Source organism: Pongo pygmaeus, chromosome 2 (genome assembly GCF_028885625.2).
Source record: "Pongo pygmaeus isolate AG05252 chromosome 2, NHGRI_mPonPyg2-v2.0_pri, whole genome shotgun sequence".
NCBI lineage: Eukaryota > Metazoa > Chordata > Mammalia > Primates > Hominidae > Pongo > Pongo pygmaeus.
The window spans coordinates 2,173,656-2,199,193 of NC_085930.1; the positions used below are offsets into that span (position 1 = coordinate 2,173,656).

General features: G+C 35.0%; 1 protein-coding gene across 4 annotated transcripts in view; it reads right to left on the bottom strand.

Moving 5' to 3' along the window:
• EPHA6 (EPH receptor A6) overlaps positions 1-12,297 on the bottom strand; it is a 959,072-nt gene extending 946,775 nt beyond the window's left edge. For all 4 annotated transcript variants that reach the window (XM_054481297.2, XM_063661446.1, XM_063661447.1 and 1 more), the window contains exon 1: positions 10,873-12,297. In XM_054481297.2, the coding sequence (XP_054337272.1) occupies positions 10,873-11,257 (385 nt within the window). In that variant the 5' untranslated portion in view covers positions 11,258-12,297. The remainder of the gene's footprint in view (positions 1-10,872) is intronic.
• Positions 12,298-25,538: the final 13,241 nt, after the last annotated feature.

Consider the following 25,538-nt stretch of genomic DNA (forward strand, 5'->3'; position numbering starts at 1 on the left):
TAATTATTTCCAAAAGGCTATATCACATATATGGGAAGAAGGACCATAAAATGTTTAATTTAAAAATAGGAGTACAATTATAATACAGAAACTAGATTGATAGTTTTCACTGCTTTTTGACATTCTAAAAGTACAAATCTAAATGTCAACAGCTAATCACCGGTAATCTGCTATTGATTTTTCTCTGTTTAAAAACACCAAGTTCTGGCAGCAATTTCTAATTCTATGTGCTTCTCAAATATAAAAATAAAGGCTCTATCAAACAGAAATTTACCTAATTTCTAAAGATAAATATTAAAGAACACCAGCAATTCCAAAGTTCTGCAATACTACTAAAAACAAATATTTAATACAGTTAGGAAAGAGAAAATAACAATAAAAATATTTAACATGATAGGGGATGACAAGTAACTATAGGTATTTGAAGAAATATTTTAAATTGGATATATCGTAAACCATACATGTATTGTCAATTTTACGTTCATCTAAAGGTAAAATAACCAATAAACAAAAGCATACAGAATCTAGTAAAATTTAGATTTTGTGTTGTTATATTTTAAAGCTCTCATCACTAAATATAACATTTTTAAAGGGTAAGATAAAGCTTTAAAAAAAAAAGCCAAGTCACATCACTTACTTAAAAGTTCTATGCTCAATCTAAAACATTATTCACTTGGATATTAATTTTTTATCCTTAAATGCATAAGTTTTACTCTTTAAACACATAAAAACTAATTCAGTTACTTTAAAATGGAGGTCTCTGGAGGAGTCATTCATCTTAATTCTCTAATTATTTTCATATATTCATGATGATAAATCCTGATAAATGTGAGACTCATTTTCATTTCCCATATATAACTCAAGCTTCTCAAGTTCTCAGGCTTATTTGTATGTAAAGTTTATATCATTTCTCTTCATCTTATCCATCTTATATTGTATTTTAATTTCAGCTATACCTCTTCAATTTTATAACACTGTCCTTTGCGGGAGGGAAGGGGCGGGGGAGCTGGCAGATCTTATTTCATTTTAAGGAGTCACACAAATCATGGCTAACATATGGTCATGACCAATATACTAAATGAATATTTATTCTCAATGTCTCTGTATATTAATTCCTAAATCCTTGAGAACAGTACTTTTCATTTCTGTAAACAATAGTTTGTAGATGGTAACTTACCAACTATACAGCTGAATATATGTAACTTTGATATTTAAAAATTGTTTTAATTATTTACTGACGTCATTAGCTAAACTGTAAACTCTCACAAGTTGGGGCAGTGGCCCGCCTTTGTGTTTCCTGTTTCTCAACACACCAAACATAATAGGTGTCAAAATATTTCATTTAAAAATTGGATGAGTATTTGCTTATTGCAGAACTAGTTTGAGAATTCTAGAAAAAATGTATATTATATATAAAACCTATGAGATTAAGAACCTAAATGTTTATATAAAAGGAAAAAAACTAAAATGAATAAATTTTAAAAACCCAAAGATAACTAGATATATTGCAATGACGAAATATTTGAGAAATTTACAATAGAAATATGTTTAAAATTTTATCTGATTTTAAGGCTTGGTAGCATTTAAAATATATATATACCATTTAGCTTTAATAAACCTATTAACACTTTAGATTACTAACCTTAAAATAAATTATTAAATTTAATTCCACATTTCTGGTTAATAGGGTTCTTGAAAAATCTAAGAAAATAAATAGATTGCTGGTCATAAAGTAGCCAATATTATACAGGTTCTTACATGTGTAATTTTTATTAAACAAACTAGCAAGCTGTTATTTTAATAACCTAGGTGAACTACATTTTTTCTAACCTATAAAATGAAGTTATTATACCATAACACAGTAAGACAATAAGTTATCATACTATAAGTACCTTTTTGCTCTACAACAGTATCGTAAAAATAACGATAAAATTGGAGCATGCTAATTTCTACTCATTTTCTAACCATGTTAAGCAATGTGCTACACCAACAGTACACATTTCCAAAGTTGTTCTGTTTCTTTTTCAGATGAAAATGAAGATCTCCTTCTGACTGCTCCCTCATTAAATTGAACACATGAAATAGCCTAGGTGACAATGAACTTCTCTCATTAAATGTTCTAGCATTCTACAATTTTCCAAGATATTCCAGTCTTTATTTTTTGATGAGGCATTAATGCTGATTGCTAGCAAGTGGACCAATACATAGATTTCATTTTATTTCAAAAACTGATACAATTCTTTTATGACTTTGTACAATGGAATCTGCTGCTCGACTATTTCTTATCACACTTCATGGCAACTACTAATTATTTTCACTTGCCTTCACAAGATAAATACTATTTAAGTATGCTTTAACTCAAGAAAAAGAAAAGAAGAGATTTTTAATATTAAAAAAAGTTTTAGCTAAGATTGTTTGTCATCAATGGACACCTGTATACTGGAATAAATCAAGAGACCTAGGCCAGAGTATGGTTCAATACATACAGCCAGAGAGAATCCTTAACAAATAGAATCATTTAAACAATACTGCCATGGATCAGCTTTTCTCCTGACTTTATTTTTCTTTAATCATTGGTATGTTTATAACTACTTAGCTACTGCACTGTATTTAAAAATCAATTTTATTTGTGTGAGATATCAATTCTCAGAATAACTAAGTTATTGGCCTCTACATACTTAAATTCTCTATTTACTCATTTAATTACAATTATGTTTTGCAATATTAGTGTCATTTTATATCAACATATGGAACACTATGCCTCTTTTTAAAAATAAAAATTAAGGTGCTACCAAGACTAATTCCACTCAAATTTGGGGGCAATCATATTAACTTTTCTTAGATAATTCTTACTTAGAATATATATTAATGCAATTTTTTTATTTCCTGGTACACAACACTTATCTTTATTAACTTGCTTTAAATACATCTAAATATAATTACCACAAGTAGGCAAGTTTCTATACTTTTTAAAAAGTTATGGATTTTTTTAATATTAAAAGTTAGTGCTTTTCCTGTTTCTAGGTGTTATACTCTATACACTATCTAAGAATGTGCTTCTCTTTGCAACACTCATGTAGCTCAAAATACAAGTATCATATTATAGTACAGTCACCTGAAAGAACACATACTTTACTGTTATTAGTGAATTAACATAATAAATTATATATAAAATTATTTAAAATATACTTTTAAATTATATATAAAGTATCTTACTTTTTATCCAGATAGCCACAAAGATGCCTAACATTACAAGAGTAAAATAATAAATTAAATATTTCTATCTCCTTAACATCCATTTTCTAAGGCAATGTTATTTCATATTTCCTCTGATCAAAAAGTACGCCTTTTACACTTGAAGTTACAAAGTAAAATAGCAGGAAGCACAATGAGTTGTCAATTACATCTATCAAGCACAGGTCACCAAATAGGCCAAAAGCTGGAGGACTCAGAATCCTGGGAAACTAGCTTAATATATTTTTCAGGAACTGGAGTGAAAATACATACTTTCATCCCAATTTTCACAAAGCTCAGTTAAAACATACAATTGCTACGATTTGAATTGGAAACTTAGCATCTTCAACATGAATTACAGTTTTTAATAACTAACCCACCAAAAATAAGCACACCAGAATAGGCCAATCTAACATATTTTGAACAAAAGCTCAACTCACACATCAGTCCATGATAAGTCATTAAATGTATGAAATATTTATTTTTTGTACATATGAACATGTTTGTAAAACGCATATTTATACATTTTTATGTAATTAAGTAGAGTATCTGCCAATCCATACAACTAACATCAGAAGAGTCTTGTGAAGCAATTTACAAATAAAACACACATGGTACACAGCAATTCTTTACTCTCTTCCCTTTCTCCCATGCAACATCATTTACTGTAAAATTCTTCATCTTATAGAAACCATCAAGTAATTGAAAAATCAATATCAATTACTCAAAATATAAAATGCCAGTAAGCAAACTGAGATTCAAGAGAACAGAATATGAAGATAATCTTTTTGTAACCTCAATACTTAGCATAATGCCTGATATTAAATCTATGGTTGCTGAGTGATTTATTAACTTTAAAATAAAATGTAATAAAATAAGATATTTTTAAATAAATCTTTACATAAATCTTCTTTATTGGGGTTAATTGGTATATACTGTCATATAACAAATATGTTTTTAAAGCTTTTATACTTGATTATTAATCTGATTTTGAGAAAACAAATTTTTCCTATCAGATCTGGAAACAGACTGTAAACTCTTTACTGGATCATATATTCTGGGAGAAAAAAGTTCTCTTTTAACCTTTATGTATGGCAAATACACCACCTAGCCATATAGCAGGCAATAAATATCTGCTTAAATAATCATTTTGTTTTAGAGAATTTATAATTGAAAACTGAAACTGTATAGCCCATAAGAAGTTATATAGTTTATTTAAATGAAATAACTATAAAAATAGGATTTTCCAGAACAGTCTAAAGCACTAAAGTAAAATGTAAGATTTACTGCATTTGGATATATATTTAAATACATTTAGAAACATTTAAATGAAGTACCTCCAGAATGTGAATTTTCTAAAATACAGTGTGTAAGAGTGCTAAGAATATTTATGTTCTCTACATTTAATAATTATTTTCACGTAGTAGTATTAAAAGGTAACTCAAAATAATCAGTAATTAACTGGTCATATAAAATTTTTAATTGCATAAAATTTACTGTTGTTTACTTAAAAGTATAACAGTTTCTTCCCTCACTCCATCCCCAAAAATATCACATATCCTGAAATCTCATTTTCTAGGTCTTGCTGAACATTTCTTCTTCATTTAAACAAAATAGATAAGTATAATTGGAAGTATCTGAAAACACATTATTTTATATCCAGTATCACTTAGAATTTGTGTTTTCAATAACAGTAATTTGATCATAATAGAGATGAATAAAACTGGTACATATGTAAAATCCTCAAATATTGCTCTTTATTAGCCAAAACCTAGACTGTTGGCTTACTATATTGCCTTATGAAGATGTCCCTACATACTTGTACAGTCATCCACTGACAAAAAATAACTACATATAAAAAGTTACCATGTCAGAAATGAATCAAATTGCATTTGTTGATCCAAATGAGTTTACCTTATGTACAATGGTTTGAAATAACAAAACTGTCCTATTAAAATTATATTTTAAATTATTGTTTGAACTGAATAAAGTGGAAAATACACATCTCAGCCTTGCTACATATTTTTGTTCTACTACATCTTCCTTGTCCCTTGACAATTATCAATATTTAGTAAGGTAATTTCAATGGGGAATAATGAAAAATTTATCTGGGCTTCTTGCATTTATTTTTCTATAAAGACAAGATGTTCCCATAAATTCTATTTACAAAACATATTTCAAACCCATCTTCTTCTCTCCAACTCCACTGACATCACTCTATGCCAGGCCACCATACACCTTGCCTGGACAACTGCAACTGACTCCCAATTCTACTCTTGTCATCTCCCAATTAAGTTTTTGCTCACTAGTCATGGTGCTACTAAAATGTAAATTGGTTCATTTTACTCAACTGGTCAAAACCTCCCTATAGATTCATGCTTTATCTGGGATAATATAAAAACTCAGTTTCTTAACATCAATCTTATTCTACTCTGAGGACTCTGGTTCCCGACTATCTTTCAGACCTCACTTTCTGCAACTCTCTTCCTTGCAAAGTAAGTTCCAGTCCACCCTGGACTCAGTTTTTCAAATGTGTCAAGCTCATTTCTCTTCAAGGCCCTTGCTCAGTCAGTTTCCACTATATGTTACGCACTTCTTCCCACTCTGCAGAATGAGCTCTTTCTCTTCCCTGAGAATGAGGTTTCAATGTCACCTTCAAAGACAAGTCTTTCCAACTGTCCCATTTCAAATAGCACATCTCTCCTGTTACTTTCTTAGTGTCTTTTTTGCTTCATCCATATATAATTCTTACAATCTTTATTATTTTATTTACTTACCCAAATGTCATGAGTGCACAACTTATCTTTCTTTTTAAATCCATAATCCAAATTTTAGATTACAGAAAACAAGACTCAATAAAATAATGCAAGAACAGAATATATCTTCAGTTTGTTTAAATGTCAGTCTGATTAAATTACAAGTTGAACAGAACACTGTAGAGATACGCAATTTGATCCTGTATTAAATTAGTTTGATTACAATGTATGTTGGACAAAGTCAAACCTTTTTGATCACCTAACTATATATATTGATTTCCAGCACGTTTGTAAACCCAAAATGGTGAGTCAAGGGTACAATGAAAAAATTTCTATTACTGTTGGGATTTGGTTGATGAACAGTGTGAAGTGGGATCTATTCTTTCACCATTGAGAACAAATGGAGCATGTAGTCAGAAGCATTTGTGTATGTGAGGTGGGAGAGGGAAAGAGAGTTACTGAAATTGTGATGGGAAAAAGGGTTGGTAGAGGGAAATTTATATCTTTGGTACTTAAGTCGTTCATACTAACAATGATTAGTGAAGAAACAAAGAAACAAAAGGCTTTCTACTCTAATATTTTTTAATACTTATTTTGTGATGTAAAAGTAACAAAAAAGTAAAAGGATGTAATTTAATCATTAATTTCCCCTGTACCAATAGATACATACTTTTCCCTTAGGAAATTCATATAAAAGTGCTATACTCGAGAATACTAAATTAACTTCAACTATATTCATCTAAGTTATTTTTTGTTTGAAGAAGAGTTCCTTAAGGATTATGTATAATTTTTGTGCAAGAAATTTTCTTTTAGATATAGTATTATCCCAAGACCAGAAAAAACAACAATTAGATGATCACTGCTGGAACTGCATAAAAACATTTTATCTTTGTACTTTGGATGCTAATCAATAATGACTAATTATACAATTACTTATTTTATATTGTAAATGTATAATAAAATTATATTCTAAGTTGTATTTATACTTATGTCTAACAAGAAGTGATGTGATAACCATCTCTGGAACCCTTACAACTATAAATAGTTTATCCTCAAAAACTAATTTCTTCTAAATGAATGGGCTTTCAGAAACATTCTTTCTAAGTAATCCAGTGTTCCTAATTTAACAAAATTTTTAATATTTTCAGTATTTTAACGTTCACTTTTGAACATTCTTTAAAAATTTCCTCAATGGCTCCATTTCTATAAGAACAATATCAATCAGAGTTTGTGAATAAAACATATGGATAAAACTAATTTTAGGCCATGAATCTTGTTAAGCAGATGTTTTTCTGCTTAGATATATTTACTTGTATTTATATACAACTCAGTGGATTATGCAGTTGATTCGCTCAAATTAATAAATTTAATGAAATCAACCAATGACACTACTGTTTTGCTTGTTTATTTTGTTTGTCACTGAATTGCCTGGGGGGAAAATCGATTCACAAAGTATTGCTAATAAAATAAGTTCACTAGACTAATATACCCATACCATATTTTGACTTAATTGAATTATTTGAGTATGCAATTGATTATTTTTAAAAGCATGAGCCACACCCTTAGATATGCATCAACTCATTTAGGCTATAAAGTAGTATTTGCTGCAGAATAATCTTTGAATAAATGGATCCCTGGTGTCTACTGGCCACTGTGATATACGGTAAATGGTTAGCTTATACATGAAGCAAGATTGTGTTTTATATTCATATAAGTGTATAGTACAGAAATGAAAGGCTATATTCCTTGAAAAGATAAAATCTTTTTAAAATAAAAATTACCAACACTTAATCAATACTGTGGTTTTAAATACAGGGAAAATTAATTGACTATGAGAGAGATTTAAACACAATTCATGTTTCCACTTACTTAATCAGATGAAGTGATCTAGGAAGAACCTTTTCTTTCTGATCAATTCAAGGAGGTTTGGTTCATAGGAAGAGAGAGTCAAATTGATTTATTTCATCTTTACAGTCAGCTTCACACTCAGTTAAAAGACAAGAGAAGAGATCCTTTCTACAGTCAAGTTACTGTTTGTACCACGTTAAAAGAATGAGGTAGTTTACTTTTTTGTCATTATCATCATCATTTTATCTTGCTTATATATGGAAAAATGGGGATTGGGGTGGGGGTTGTGGGAAAGGTGAATCCATTCTTTTCAGCCATGAAGGATGCCATATAATTTGGGAAAACAGATAATATAACATTAAAATTTTATTTTGTGAATATCTTTAATCAGGAAGAAGTTACATATAAATGTAACTTTACCCTCTATAAAATAACAAATTTCAAAATTAAAACATTAATTCCATTAGCCTTTAAAGTGAAAATTATTGGACAATTAAAACTACGTTCTCAAAACTAAATATGAATTATATTACTGTTTATTTTTATGTGTATAATAAATCAAATTTATATTTTACATTTATCTTTCCATGTTGAATACATACGATAATTCTATAATGTCCCATTTTCCATGTTTAAAAATAGATGCTTTGATTTATTTTATCTATTATGAAACTACAAAATAAGGAAAATATCCCTAAAATGTTATTAAGAATAACATTTAGAAACCTAGCATTTTATTAACCATTAGTGTGATGATTTCAATATTTGAATGTTATCTCAACTTATTATCAGGAAAAATTTCTACTCACTAAGACTTTAGGCTGTAAAAAGCATCACTTTATAAGTAATAATTTGTGTCTGATAAAAATTCTGATTATAATGTTCTTTTGAAGAAGTCACCTAAATTTTATCCAATTTAACCTTCAGGTACTATTTTGCCCACTGTACTCTTATGCACAGCCTGTGTTATCGGTATACCAACACAAATTCAAATTAAGAGTTTAAGTAGACAATCTTTAATGCTTCTATTTAACTGACGGGAAAATTGGATAATACTCATTCACTAAGTTTAGCTAATTAACAAAAATAAATAAATTACATACGTTTGGCATATATTCTAGGTCAAACATCTGTAAATACTATGAGAAAGTCATTAAAATAGATAAGCAAATAAAAATTACTGGAAGAGGTTAATAAATAACATCTCGATGCTTTTAAATTTACTATGAATGTCTGAAAGGTCATGCTTTAACAGGCCATATTTTGGCAGAATGGCACTTTAGGGTCATTTGTAGATTCAGATATCTGTTTTATTTATGTTAGTATCCCCTGGGCCTAGGGTAGTTACTGATGTATCATAGGTATTTAAATAAATAAACATTGTTTGGGGAAATTATTGCGTGGGAACAACTGTTACAAACTTCTAGTACACTTGACTCTCAAAGTATTCATCTCTAGTATCCTTACTATTATAAAGTACAGTATCAATGTGACTTTCCAATTATTAAAAATTGTTTTCTGTCATAATAAAAAAGGGTAATCGCTACACGTTTTTTTAACAATCTTCTATCTTCACAGAAATGAAGTTAACTACCTATTCAATATTTTATACCCATAGTCTTTGAAAACAAATGAGGGATGTAGTGTGATGGTATATACCATCACAGCAAAACAGGACACTGTAACTGATATTATGTGATCTATCTTCAAAGCCATGAGGGTTATGTATGGTTTCCAAATTCACCTACACATTTGTGACTGCATTCTGTCAGTTTAAAATAACTGTAATAATTAGGAAAATATGCCAAAGTACCACTGTATAAATGAGAACAATTTAATAATTATATTTTATTCTGATTCTGAATAATATTTCTAAGTAAAATGGCCATATATGTTGATGACAAAAAAGAATGCTGTGTTGTTTATCTTCTCCCTTAACCTTCTCCTGACACAAAGTGAACACTTTCAAGCCATCTGACCTCCATTTTTATACCTGCAAATTACTTCGAGACTCTGAAACATATGCCTTATATGTTAAATGATAACTATAACTGAGCACCACACATAATATTTGAAGGGACATATCGGATGGTCATTACAGCACGAGTGAGAGAATATCTAGCCAGATACATGCTGGAAAACTTTTATGGTTGTTTCATGCTTAGTCTGAAAGGACTTAGAATATGCAGGTGGTACTTTTTATAGATCTTTATGCACAGCAGAAATACAATGAGATATAGTTCATGAAGATTGTATGAATAGAAAAAGGGAAAATGCTCAAATATTCTAAGGGCTTTCCATCACTTTTTATCCACTATTCACCTTCACTTTACCACTTTACCCACCGAAACAAAGTCCTCCAAGAAATCTGTCAGTGACTTGACTTCATGAATAGGGTATTCACAACTTGGAAATTCACCCTAAACGCTTTTCTACTCCCCGCCCGCAAAAATATGAAACCCCAACACAGATCTGGAGCATCTGGTCTAGGAAGAATTTCGAGTAAGTCTACTTCGGTGGCCTGGATGGTAGATGAAGCATGGGGACTGAGGCTGGGCGAGGGCGGCAGAGTTACCGGAGGGGTGGGGAAGGGCTGAGAACTGGTCACGGGGTACAGCGGGAGCACCCTGCCTTTCAAGAAGGCATGTGGGAGAACCACACGTTCCCCTGAGAAGAGCGACCACCAAAGAGCCAGAAGTCTCCATTAAGTCTGTGCCACGGAGCCTGACCTCCAGTGGAGACAGCGCAGCGGGGAGCGGTCCCACGGCCGCCAGCGGTGGGACCCAACTGCAGCTGATGTTCACGCTACCGTTTAAAGACATTTAGAAGCACAACGGATCCTAGCCCGTGGGGCCACCGTCCCGGGCGGTGTAAACAGGGCGCTAGGGGAAGGGGACATCCTCGACCCCCTCGTGGGGCGAGCCAGGAGACTCTGACCCCTGTACAAAGTTACCTGCAGGAGGCAACCAGTACCCTGGTTCTCCAAGCACCCTCCTCCTCCCACCCACTCCCGTTCCTCCGCCCCGTCCCTTACCTTGGTTGTTGGAGACCTGACTGCAGTCGCCTGGCCACGCTGTCAGCAGAGGCAAGAAGAAACCAAATTGCAAAAGAAATTCCCGGACTTCGCAGCCCCCCATGGTTCTCCTAGGCTCTCTTTTCCTCTCCCTTAAAGAGAAGTGGCGGCAGCGCGGGCAGGTGTTCTGGGTAGGATGGGGGTCCTTGTCCACGTCTTCTTCCTCCTCCTCCTCTTCCTCCTCCACCCGGCCCGCAGGGGGTGTCCCGGGGCGCCCCCCGCGCGAGGTCCCGGGAACAGGGCACGAGGGTCCAGGCTGCCCAGGTGCAGGTGCAGCTGCTTCGGAGGAGGACGCTGCCTGCGGCGCCGGGGAGCTCCTCGCGGCTGGAGGCGAGCGGAATTGCATCCACCACAGTGTCCCGCTCGCGCGAGGACTATTCACTTGGGCCCGAGAGAGCGCGCGCGCAAGAGCGAGCTCGGGCTGTGGTTTGGGGGCGGGGAACGAGGGGGCGGGGAGGGGCTGCCAGGTGGGGCGGGCAGTCGGGGCGGCCTGAGGACCTCTCCCGACTCAAGTGGGCACTTGCGGAGCCAAAAGCAGGGGAGGCGCAGCAGCTGTGAAGAGGCGTGGGGGCCGCGGGAACTTTCCTCTGGCCGGAGCGACGAAAGCCGGGCGGACGAGTGGTTCGGCCGAGGCGCGACTGAGCCCTCAGCACCTGGCCTGAGCCGCGTGGGCAGCAGCCCGCACCGCGGACGCCTCCAACTCGGCCGCGTCTGCGCCGCGCACGGGCCGTGGCAGCGGTTTTCCGGGCATCTCTCAGGCCGCCCTTAGTCCCACAAGCACTGAGCCGCCCATTTCAGAGCAGCGGCGCCGACCGTTTTAAGAGGAGTCAGCTCCCGACACCGCCTCCCACTTACTGCTCCCCATTTCCGCCGCTGGAGGGGGTGAGTGCCGGGGACAGGCGCTCCCGTCCGGGGACAGCTCCGCGGCGGCAGTGAGCCCGACCCTCCTCCGCGCGGGTCGCCCAGACTTGACCGCCAGAGCGAGCGCCTCCGCGGCTTCCGGTTCCAGAAAAGCAAACAGCGGGGAGGAAGCAGCGGAGGGGGGTCACATCGGGCTGGAAAGTGCCGGGTGTACGGCGCCCGGGCTCGCCGAGGTCCTTGCGTCGCCTTGCGGAGGTGACTTCGCGGTGGAGGTCACGGGCATCGTCGCAGCCTTGACTCTGGGATTCAGGGGTCCCCGAGCGTCCCCGGCGTGTGGTGGCGTCGGGCCGCGCTCTCCTAGCAGTCCGAGGGCCGAGTGGCGCGTGGCCACATCCACAGCAGCGCCGGGGCGCCGTGGGCTGACGGCTCTTCCCGCGCGAGCCGACCCCTCGCGGCACCCACTCCCTCCCCGCGCTCGGGTCTCCCGGAAGCCGAGGTGCGGGCCGCTTGGTGGGACTCCGCGGCCCCCGCCCCAGGGCCGGGGCAAGGCGGCGTGCTGACTGGGAGGACCCTCGGCGTCCGCGGTCCCCGCCACCTCGTCCCGCGGCCGAGGCGGGCGCCCAGGGCGGGGACGGAGCCGGGAGCGCTGCAGAGCCCGGCCCAGCCCAGCCTTCTCCCGGCTTGGCAGCCGCGGCTCGGATGCCCCCAGTTCGGCGCTAGAGGGGGTTAGTGGACAACAAAAATGCCTGCTCCGCTCGCAGGTGGAGGCGGCTCATCAGGCCAGGAACCAAAAGGAGGGAGCGATGCTGTCAGGCTAAACTTAACGCCTTGCTTAAGGGCGCGTCAACGAAACCGTATCGCTTGGCTGGGGATTTCCGTGATACTTTATTTGTTACTAGTATTTCCAACATCATTTTTCTTTCTTGAAGGGACTTCGGCTATCACAGTCGAGGGAGGTTGAAAACCCCACTTCAAAACCCGTCGGAATGTTTTGTGAAAATGTTGATGGCAATGGAGAAATGTGAACAGAGGAGAGAAAGTAGCGGTATTGTCAAGGATATACGATATTTTCCAAGTGGGCAGAAAGCACAGGAGGGAAATGGCACAGTGACAAGAGATCAGGGGAGCAGGAGATGGAGCCAAGGGTCGGCGTTGGACGCTTACAGAGTTCTGGAAAGGAAAGGACCCTTCTATTCCATGCATTTCTGCGCTGCGATGTTTTTGTGCCACACACCATAGCTGAAGAAGTTTCACTTAATGCCTTACAGTAAATTGGAAGGAAAGAGAAGGAGAGCAAGAAATGTCCCACGTCAAAAATTCTGCTGCTTGGAGAGAAATGGTGAAATACAAGCCATTAGGAGAATGTGAGGAAGGGTTCTGATTGGTGACTATACTCTCATCCTCATTAGGAATTCATACACCTCTGCCTCTCTTTGAAGGTGTCCACGCCAACTTAAATGTATGCAAATCATTTCTAAAAAGATACCATGTGTGGAGTTTATATATCGGCACTTAAAAGAGTAAAATCTGATTTTGATACTCATTTTGCCACTGTTACTGATATTGATTGACCACATGGGCATTTGCAAACTCATTTTAGAGTTTATAAACTCAGTTATAAAATAAAAAGACTACATTATGACCATTATAATATAAATCATTGTGTCTAAATAATGTTCTTAGAAATGTTTAATGATTCATTTTCTGATAATTTTATTCAAAATCTCTTTATATACTGTCAAAAATATATTTCCATGACCTTTTATAATTAATTTTTCATTTTTAAATGTTGGCTTACAGTAAATCTATAAACTTCATTAGTAATTCACTAAAAGAAAAATCGTTCAAGACAGTCCTTATAAATTGAAGGAATGTATAATATTATTATCTTAAAAATATAAACCATGTGAATCTATTTCTATACTTTCACTTTTGAAATTAACTAGATTTGCAAGGGAAACATTTTTAATGGAACATCACCAAAAAGAAGTCACTTCAGTATAATTCCTAACATAAAATATTTTAAAATCAAAGTTTAAAATCAAGTTCTGATGTTTTACTTGAGTGTTGCATTTTAGAGAATATCTTATAAAACACCAAGAAGCTTCACTTAAAATTAGACTAGAAGGCAGTACTTTTAGTGGAAGGAAGGGGAAAAGGCAGAAAAAAAAAGGAGAAAGAAATAGAGAGGAAACTTAGGTTCATTTCTAGGATTCACGCTTAGTTAGAAATCATAGCACAGTGCCTGAAACATAAACTGTTACTTCAAAGTAACAATAATCTGCTTGATTAACCAGAATATCTAGTCCCCCCTGCACTGTACTTACAGTTCAGCTACAGTTCATACTTTGTTTAAATGAGCCAAAGTCAAGCTTGACATATATACCTGGTTAGATAATTGATAGTCATATTCTTGTCTTGGCTTTTAAGAAAAAAAAATTACAAGATTTTTCTCAATATTAAAACATACTTCACATGTTTATGTATGTTTGGATGCTGTCTATTGCATGTCTAGAAGATAATGACATCTTAAGTAAAAACTCATCTAAAAAATGAGTTAAAATATGATTATCATCGTCTTTGACGATAGCAAGATTCCATGAGTTTGACATGATTATTAATGTTAAAACATGATTGTAAAAAAGAATTACCATGACCGTTTGACCATTTATATGTTTTATATATATGTGTGTGATATATATATCTGCATATATATATATATATAGACAAAGATGCACAAATGTGTATGTGCATGTCTCTCTAAAATATTTGTTTAGTTCTTTTTATGTGCTAAATTCTCTTCACTCGGGGAAGAATTAATGGTAAAGTACTTTGTGTAACAATAATTTCTTTTATTAAGCTAACATTTTATTTAAAATATAGTCATGGTTATCTATGTAAGCTAGATGCAATTGCGCTTAGAAATGTACTTCCTTTTTGATTTTCTAGTAGTGTTGATACATTTGCTGACATGTGACAGTTTCAAAATTATAAGCTACTCAATGAACCAGATGCAATATTCATGTAGATTTATCTGCACTTGTCTGTTTGAATCATACCCATACTCAGAAAAGCATTCATGTCTCATTTTTCAGAACTATATTGTTCAGAATTCTTTTGTATTCTCTCAGACAATTGTTCTTCACGATATATGTGGTCTGGATTCAGGTAAGAAATGATGAAATTTTTTATTGAATAAAGGATATATGACATTAAAAACTGGTGTGCTTTTATTTATAGTAGAAATAATAGTATTCATAAATACTATTTGCTTTTTAAAATGATTAAAAGAGGAGAGACTTAACCTGCAATTACTTCCTTTGAGAAAAAAAGAAGGATTATAATGTTTAATACTCAGCATGTTTCAAGACTTGAGAAAGTCTTAAGTATATTATTCTGGTAGAAAAGTAAATTAATCCATTCACAGCAGCAATTTGCATTCTCTAAGGTCAAGGTAGAAGAAACATAAATAAAAAGAATGTTCATCCTCGAATATGACAAAATATCAGGTCTTAAAAGATTAAGTATGTACTTTGAAAAGAACAAATTGCATAAATCTTTTTTGATAATATAAAATGTAAAGACATGCTGTAGGCAATAATATTATTATATTCATACCATCAACTTTAAAATATAAGTTAGTTACAAGATTGTATTGTATGTGTTTCAGCATTGAAACAGCTAAAGTAAAAACAAAATCCACAATGTCAAATAGAGTTAATTTGAGTCTCTTTGCATTTAGAAAGTATGTAATTAGGGGAAAACATACACATTGTTTACTTCAGAAATTTTGCTTTGGTGTTAGGAAGTAAATAATAATTTTCTGAAAAAGAACATTCAAAGCAGTGAATTTTACTTTATTCTAAGCATATCACATCTTACAAACCTTACAGAAAAAAAATGCAACTTGAAGTTACATAAAATGTACTATTGTCGATTCTGCTGTGATAATTGAATTTTGGTTCTTGTGTTACACGCAGTGAAAGAAAAATATATGCACATATGTCATATACATATCATATTACCTGTGTTTGTGCATGAAATTCAATAAAAACATTCTCTCTAGTACTTTTCTAATTCAGTAACCATTTGCCAAGCAAGATTTTCACATCCATTTGTGCTGAGCATCGTAAAGTACAAAGATTACTTGGATTTAGTTCTTACCTCTCAGAAGTTTATATTGTATTACAGTACAAAAAACAAACAAAAAAAACTATTCTAATTAAAGTCAATCTCTGTGTTCCTACAGTGGAGTTCCAAATTATTATACTTATGTAAGAGGGAAAGAATCATACCATCATCTTCTAAGGCATGGATTTCTTAGTTATTTTCTTGAGCTAAACTCACTCTTGGTATGCCTTGGTCCATCTTCTAAAGGCTAGTACAAGAACTTTTACTAACATTAAAAACAATACTAAAGGTTATGTACAATGACCTAATAATTTAACTAGATTCAAATAACTTGCAATATAATGAAGTTGACTTAACAGTCTGTGTGTCATCAGGTATCCACAAAAAGTAATTTTACTAAATTATGTAGAGACTTTTAAAGTTATAAATTTAAATTTATTTCAGTTTTACAAGTTGTATATTAGTTTATCTTTCGTTCCTCAAAATGACCAGCTGGGTCAAAACAACTGTTTTCATTGATTTGTAATAAATACCATTAAAGAGCATATTCTAAATATCAAGTAGGTAACAACTGATGATAGAAGTAAAACTGCCTCTAAAAACCCCTATAAATATTGAAATATGTGTGATTATGTCCATCATAACAAATACCACAGGAATATTGCTATTAATTTTATTCAAATATTCAAAATAAAAATCTAGTCCAAATATATTTGGTATTTTATCTTGAACTATTCCTGCATCATGACACTTTGTGCCTTGTTTGACAAATGTGAAAAACAAGAAGACACTTGGGCATGTCAAATACTTAAATGTTAAATTTACTAATAATATTAACCATATGAATAACAATTATGCACTAAACATTTCAATTATTTGATACCAATAATCCAAAACATGCTTTTTTTACTGCATTCAAACTGGGGTAAATTAAAAGTGTCAGATGAAGATAAGTGGCTACTTAATGCATCACTTAAGCTGGACTTTATGGGTAAAGTTTTTTCATAAAAATGTTTTTTACATTATTTCAGTTCAGTTTGCAAGCATGTACCACTTTGGCATTTTTGAAATTCTAGTTTTTGTGTTTTTAAGTTAAAAAATATTAAAGGACAAGTTTTGAGAGAATGACAACCAAATAAAAATTTAATATGCCCAGTGATTACATTTTATGTAAGGAGTTCTATATCATCATAGTCATAGTGGTTTTTTTTTTTTTTTTGCTGTGCCTATTAAAATGTTTTCATGGAATATAAATATTTTTAATATCATCTTCTAATTTAATAATGATTAATAAGTACATGGAACTGACACCAATCATTTGACAATTAGCATATGGTTATTCATCTACTTGCCTAATTTTGAAACACATATCTAATCTTTTCAAGGACCCTGAAAAGTCTTCAAAGAACAGAGAATGTCTCCTTCACATCTCTACAAAAAGCATTTACTGAATAATTATGTATTTAATATTTATATTTAAATTTTGGTCAAAATTTTCCATCATCATTAATTTTTTCCATAAAGAATAATTTAATACCTACATAATTAACTGTAAAAAGTACCTAACTTCCCCTTTTGTTTAAGATCATTAAATATTTATATTGCTAATATTTGAGTCAATATAATTTTATAATTATTATATGTGAATAATATATATTATTACATGTATGTATGTTGCATGCATATTGAGCCTATGTGGAATTGTTATGAAAATGGTCTTTTGGCTACATGGGAACTAAACCTGCTGTAGAGTCCATGTGACACTCTGTTGATATTTCAGTGTTAAATTCAATATATGGTCTATAGTATTAGAAGTATACTGAAATTCATAGTACTTGGAATTAGATTGTGATATATTTGCTATTTTTATGGGTTAAAAAATTCTAAATTAATGAAAAAAGCAGGAAAGCAAACACTAGGTTGACTTAGATTGGTATTAATTTATGATCATCCTACTTTACATTTAATTGCTCCTGAGTTATTTTGCATCATGACTTAAAATATGTAAGTAATGGGAAGTATACCCATGCTTATTTTTGAATTTTATCCAATGTGAAAAAATAAGAAAGTTCCTTACTCATTGAAAATATGTGGAATTTTTAAAAATGTTTCAAATTATTTATCTAAAATAAATGCTACTGATATATTAACATTGCCTAATAGAACTTTTTGCAGTGTTACACATGGCCTGTATCTCTGCTGTCTGATATAGTAGCCACTAGCTATATGTAACTTTTGAGGGTTTGAATGTATCCAGCATAACTGAGAAACTGAATTTTTAGTTTGAGTTAATTTTAATAAATTTACATTTAAATAGCCATATTTGGCAGTGACTACCGCACTGGTGAGCGCATATCACCACTTTTCAATACCTTCACATTGATAATATAGAAATTTTACCTTACACAGTCATGTTTAGCAGTCTTGTTTATCATCAACAAAAATGAAGCTCACCTTGGACAATAACTCTGTTATGACATGTGTTCACACTGTTTTCAAAACTAACCTGATTTGACATGTTTTTTGCATATTACACTGAGTTTGTCAGAAGCCATTAAACAGGCACTGATAGAAACTCACATATTTTTAAGAATTAATTCAATTATCAATAGACTTACCTAATGTGCCTAATTTTGGATGCTACTATTTAAAAAATGGTTTGGAGCCATTTGTCATCTTAGCTCTGCCCACTACGTCTGCTACACTGTCCTGGGTCTCACAAAATTATAGTGACATAAGGAGCTCAATAACGGTAGTGGAGGTTCCAAAATTAATACTGTCTCCTAGAGACTAGACAAAGAGGCAGTAGGATTTTTCCATTTAGATGCTAGCATTTGCATTTGTATTTTGTTCCGTTTCTTGTTTTGTTTTGTTTTTCCCCTTTTTGACTTTTTGATTTACATGTCAAAACATTGTTAGGAACCCTTTTTCATGTCCATAGATTTTTTTTTTAATATAAGGATACACATAAAAGCCAGAGAACCTATTCACCACTGTTCCATTTATATTATCTTAAATAGTCACTTGATGGTATCTTTCTATAGCTTTAGTTTATCACAAACACCAAAGTAAAAAACAAATCTAATAAATATATTATCTTCTACAGAAATCTTGAAATATGATTAAAGAAAAAATTTTAATATTTATACTACTTGGCAAACACACAGTGTTTACACTATCCCAAGTACTAATATTAACTTCAGCTAATAATTACAAATACTAATTACAAACATGGATTCAATTAATCTTCAAAACAACACTCTAAAGTAGGTACTATTATTATCTTCATTTTATAGATTAGAAAGCTGAAGCACAGAACTTTCCCACCGTCTCCCAGCCAGTAAAGTGGTAAAACAGGGATGGATGGGAGCCCAGGCAGTCTGGCTCCAGAAGCTGTGCTTTTTATCACTATGCTGCTTCACTTGTATCCCTGAATGTTCACCCAAATATACACAAGCATGCACATTTATAGTTTGCATGTATCTGTGTATTCATTCATATAAATTTTATCTAATTAAATTAAGCTCAAATCACGAAATATTATCAGTGAATCTCCTTCCCAATTGTGATGAAGTTCCCGAATGACCACATTCTTTTTTCTCACTGTCCAATATTTTGCACACTTCTGACTCTCGCAAGATCCACTTTCTCTTTTTTCTTAAAAATCTTTCTCTTAAATGACACCTGTCTCCAAAGCTACTAGCTTGTATTTATTCAGCTATTATGTTTTGTGCTCCATCTGGAGAGTCTTTGCAAGGCATTCAGTATTAAAGTGATGAATAAAACAGATAAAGGCTTGCTCACACAGAATCTACATTCTAGGGTTAATATGTATTCAGTGCTTACCATGCGTTTCACATTGTTCTATGTGCATTAAACATCCTAGCGCATTTAATATTTACAGCCCTGTAAGATAGATACTGTTATTGTACCCATTTTACAAATGATGAAGCCAAAGTATATACAGTATATACTAATTAGAAGAAAAGCAGTTATTCTTAGGTTTAAAAAAGTCACTGTCTTCTCTTTGTAATACAGGTAATGGTATAATCAGAGAGATTATTGGAATTTATTGGGATGCTGACTTTCTGTTTACGAGGATAAAGGCTACTTCACAAATATACTACATGTGACAGAGAAGCTTTTAAGAAAAGAAAACCTTGAGGCTATAGCACCTATCCGTATTTTACTTCCTTGCCATTATGAAAATGATAACACATTTATACCAAAAATCTAAAGAATGTTTGAATAGGTTGGTATCCTTTGTTGCAAATTGAGAATATATTTTTCTGTTTAAATTGCTTGTTTACATTGTAAAAGTCATGTAACAATATCATAAAATACGTGGAAAATTGAAAAGAAAAATAATACCTTTTTATTTTGCTACTCTGATTACTCTTAATGTTTTAGTGTATTTTATTTCAGACATCATAACCTGCCCCTCCCTAATATATAGTCTAGATGCTTGAAACTATATCATGCATTCAGATGTATATTGCATTTCTATTTCTCCACTAGCTACTTGACTTTAAAGCATTGTGGGTTTATTTATATAGAGATGCCCTTATGATATAAATTTGGTAAAATGATACAAAAACAACTAGTAAAGACAGGCATTGCTATGTGATGATGATGATGCAAATTTGATAAATTAAGTAGGATTTTTATAATTCTTATAATTTTCAGAAAACTATATGATACTATAAACATATATGATAGCATCAATTCAGAATTTCAAAGTGTTGAAATGAGTTTTGCTGTTGTTGCTATTTTTTTACAAAAAGTTTTTACAATATTATCTCGTGTGGGGAAAAGACAATGCAATGCTTTTCTTAAAGAAAGAGTCTTAACGTGCTACTACAACAAGAATAAGAGGATGATTCCCTGAATTGTATATTCTAGACAAAATTGCAAAATAATTTAAGCCAGTGCATTTCTTTTACTTTGTCTTTAAATATTTCCTTTGTGTACCATTCCTCCTTTTAGTTACACAATCTGATAATCCAATTTTATCTGTTTTCCTTATAAAAAGAAAAAATGTAAAGGAATTATCTAATGATACATGAAATGAAAGCAATTGAAGCCATGCCATTTTAGACAGCACTGTTTCATCAATGGCTTACAATAGAATAACAATAGTAACAATATACATTTGAAAATGTGAAGCTCGAAGAATAAACTGCCGAAAATCACATGGGCAGTAAATGTCTCAGCATTTGCTTATACTCTTTGCATTTAATCTGATTTTTGGCTGACAATAAATACTTTCTAAATAATTATATTTATCATTACCCATTCATGTGGGTTTTTCTTAATTGCCTGTAATGTAATGGCATAAAACCAGAATTTCATTATAATCAAGGTATCTGTGGGGTAGAAATTCTGATAGGGCACAGAAGAAAACAAAGCTTGTCTCTCATCTACAATGTCTGCTTAGAAAATTCAAGGGCTGTGGAAAACTCAAGGATCTCCACTTAGATGTTTGTAAATTGATACTGGCTATGACCTCAGCTAGGAATTCCAATCAGAACTTCCACACCAGATTTCTCCATGTGGTCTGAGTTTCCTTGGAGAACATATGGCCCAGATCTCAAAGGGAGGAGTATAAATATCATGTTGTAAGAAGAGTAAATGTGATGGAAGATCTTTTCATTGCAATTTTGGAAAATATAACCTATCATGCCTGAGAAAGCCTAAGTCTGTGAAAATAAGATAGGTGTGTCTGTAATGAAAGCAGCCAGAACCTCCATTTGTTGGGCAAGAAATGAGGGAGACATATGAAAGAGAATATTCCACCAGGTCATCTTGAATTCAGTTTCAGTTTCTTAGGGATACTCATGGGCTAAGGAATCCCAGCAACACAAAACAGGACAAAAACATCAGTCTGTAGGGAATGTGGAATAAGTTATAAAGGTCCGATTGAAATGAAGATGTATCTTCTCAGCTCAAAGGAAATAACTGCATGAGAAAGACTGACAGAGATGAAAATCTCTAAAAAGTTACAATAAGAGCTTATGAGAAAGGAAAAGGTAATTGATAAACCCCAGAACTAGAAATAGAGAAACCAACATCCACATAAAATTTTCTTTTTTTCAGGGTTAACCATGAAAGTTGAGTTGGAGGAGGAAATAAATATTTAGGAACCCATACCTTTGAAATATTTAATGCTTAATTAATATTTGATGGATATTATTTATTCTAAATTGAGTCTGTGACTATTAGGTTAAGTGACTATCCATTGTCTAAAACAGTGTACTCATGGGATATGCACGATTTTTTTTTTTTTTTTTGAAATTGAGTCTCACTCTGTCACCCATTCTGGAGTGCAGTGGTGCGATCTCGGCTCACTGCAACCTCCGCCTCCTGGGTTCAAGTGATTCTCCTGCCTTAGCCTCCTGAGTAGCTGGGATTACGAGTGCACTACCACGGCCGGCTATTTTTTTTTTTTTTTTTTAGTAGAGACGGGGTTTCACCATGTTGGGTCAGGCTGGTCTCAAACTCCTGACCTCATGATCTGCCCTCCTCGGGCTCCCAAAGTGCTGGGATTACAGGCGTGAGCCGTTGTGCCCGGCAGGATGTGTACAAATTTATACTTAGTGCTGGGGAAGATTTGGTTCCTAAAGGGGTAGGAGGAAATCAAAATAGATTTTTTGTTTCGATGATGTTCCTTGAGTCATATGTTTAAGACACCAGTAATGTGTGGCTTGGTTTGTTCTGGTCTATGCATCCGTCTTCCAGAAATCCATCCACATTCCTATCTAGCAAATGGCCTGACTCTGGTACTGCTGTTAAATTGCACACTTTTATGCTTTATTACTAGCAAGGAGAGAAAACAGGAATTTTCCATTGAATCTAAATCCCAGACAAAGGAAAATCTATAGTAAGTCTGGTATTGAAATTGAGCACCAGATTTGCCAACCATTTTTGTCTCAAGTTGTTATAATTTCTTTTTTAAAAATAAGATTTCTGTTACCATCCTGCTGATTTTCTGTTGAAATTTTTGCCTTGCCCATCTCCTTTCAAGAAAGGTAATTCTTTTTAGGACAAAAGTAACTCATTCTATATGATAACTGGTTCACATGTATTGAAGATATCACTTTATACTAGAGTTGATTTAGGAATTATGGAATGAACTATGGGCTAAGGAACCCCAGCAATACAAAACAATAAGCTCCTGTCACTTCAACTGAGGCTATTTGACCTATGCACTGCTGTTCAAATTTCAGGTTCACAGGTCTGATCTTACCCTGAAGAACTGGAACAGTATTAATCAGGTGATAACTTGACAACAATAGAGCATTAGAAGCACATACAAAGCAATCTGAAAGTTATCACTTTCTGGAGAGTCACTCAACTGGTTTGACAAATGAAACTTTCTAACTGCTGAAGTGAGCTGTCTAGCATTGTGGGAATGCTTTGCATTTAATAGTTAAAAAACAAAAACTCTATTAATATTATACCAACAAAATAATAAGATAAAGTATTAACTTAATAATCCTATAAACAAATTGTAATTGCAGTGCTAATTTGCATTTTAAGGGTAGATAAATTTGTTGATATTTAGCAAGAGGAAGGATATTAGCGTGAATAAGAGAATATTTGTAGGTATGGGACACAGTAAGCATGTTGAAAATATGCTTGAAAAGGAACTTTAATAGGATTGCTTATTTAAAAAAAAATTTTCACATAGAGAGATTTTCACTATTCTTAATAATAACTGATAAGACCTTTGGACTGAAATAATGTGACCCATAAGTTATTGTGATTTTCTATCAGTGCTTGAAAGATAAAAACATTAATATGAACAGCAGATCTTCAAGATAACTAGGCAAAGGAAGTATTGATATAACTGAGGGTATTGCTGCGTGCTGCGGAGCTGTATGAAATTTGATGGAGTTGTTCTTAAAATACTAATGGAACAAAAATTCTGTGAAATAAAACAACACAACTATTTTTTATGTTATTTTTAGCTTTCTACAAGAGAAAGCACTGAAATAAACTCATCAGAATATGGTGAATAAAAACCATATATGCAGAAAGGGATATTCATCTATGTTTTTAGCATCTATATGTGTAGAATAAATGCTTAAAATATGTTTATTTAATGAAAATTTTATGTTAACTAATAATTATCTTGATAATCCTGTTTTAATTGAAAGTAATTGGCCAATGGTTAAAGTAATAAGGTAGTTGAGAAAAATATGACAAAGAAAATCATAACGGGAATTGGGCCAAGATGGCCGATTAGAAACAGCTACTGTCTGAGGCACTCACAGAGAGGAATAGAAGGGGCGAGTGAATACACCACCTTCAACTGAAATATCCGGGTACTCCCACTGGGACTGATCAAGGAAACAACTCGACCCACAGAGAATGCAGAAAAGCAGGGTGGGGTGATGGCCTTCCTGGGAGCAACATGGAGCCAAGGGAACCACTCCCAGCTAAGGGAAGCAGTGAGTGATTGTGCAACTCCGGGAAACCATGCTTCTCCCATGGATCTTTGCAACCTGCAGATCGGGAAGTCCCCTCATGGGTCCACTCCCTAGAGCCTTGGGTGAAACACACAGAGCTGTGTGGAATCCTGGCAGAGCAGCTGCTAAGGCAGGCACAGAGACCCAGGAGTTTTACATACTCCATCCCAGGATCCCCAGCAAGAGTGTCTGCAGCTTAGGCAAGGCAGGAGGTCTGTGCATACCCACAGGAAGGGGACCGAATCCAGAGAGCTGAGCAGCATCAGTCTGTGGGTCTCACTCCCATGACACTTCACAAGATAAGACCCACTTCCTTGGAATCTGGAGAGTCCAAATGGTTGGGACGAGGAAGGGTTTCCCCAGCACAGCACAGCTGCTTTGCCAGAATGTGACTAGACTGCTTCTTTAAGTGGGACCCCGATCCATTCTTCCTCACTGGGCAGGACCTCCCAGCCTAGGCCTCCAGCCACCCCTGCCCCCGTTCTACAGCCAGCAGAGTTCTAATTTCTCCCTGAAATGGAGTGCCCAGGACGCGGGACAGGCTGCCGTTTTGGCTGTTCAGGTGCCTCAGCCAGTTCAATCTGTGAGCCTCGGAGAGCCCAAACCGATAAAGGGCTGAAGGGATCTCCAAGCAGCACAGCTGCTCTACCATAAAGCAGCCACAGTGCTTCTTAAAGCAGGTCCCTGGTTCCATTCTTTCTGAATGGGTGAGAGCTGCAAACTGGTGTCTCCAACCACCTCCTGCAAGTGCATTCAGGCCAGCAACAGGTCAGTACCCACCTAGAATGGAGCTTCCAGAGGATGGACAAGGCTGCCATCTTTGCAGTTTTGCAGACTTCACTGGTGATACCTCCAGGTATGGGAAAAACCAAGGCAACTAGGGTCTGGAGTGAACTCCCAGCAAAATGCAGCAGCCCTACAGAAAAAAGGCCAGACTATTAAAAGAAAAACAAACAATCAGAAAACAATAACAGCAAAACCCACAAGAAACCCATCCAAATAGGAGCAACCTTAAATATTGAAGGTAGATAAGCCCACAAAGATGAGAATGAATCAGTGCAAAAACGCTGAAAATTCAAAAAGCCAGAGTGCTCCTTTTCCTCCAAATGATTGCGACACCTCTCCAGCAAAGGAAAGAATTCCCTGTTTAATAAATGGTGCTGG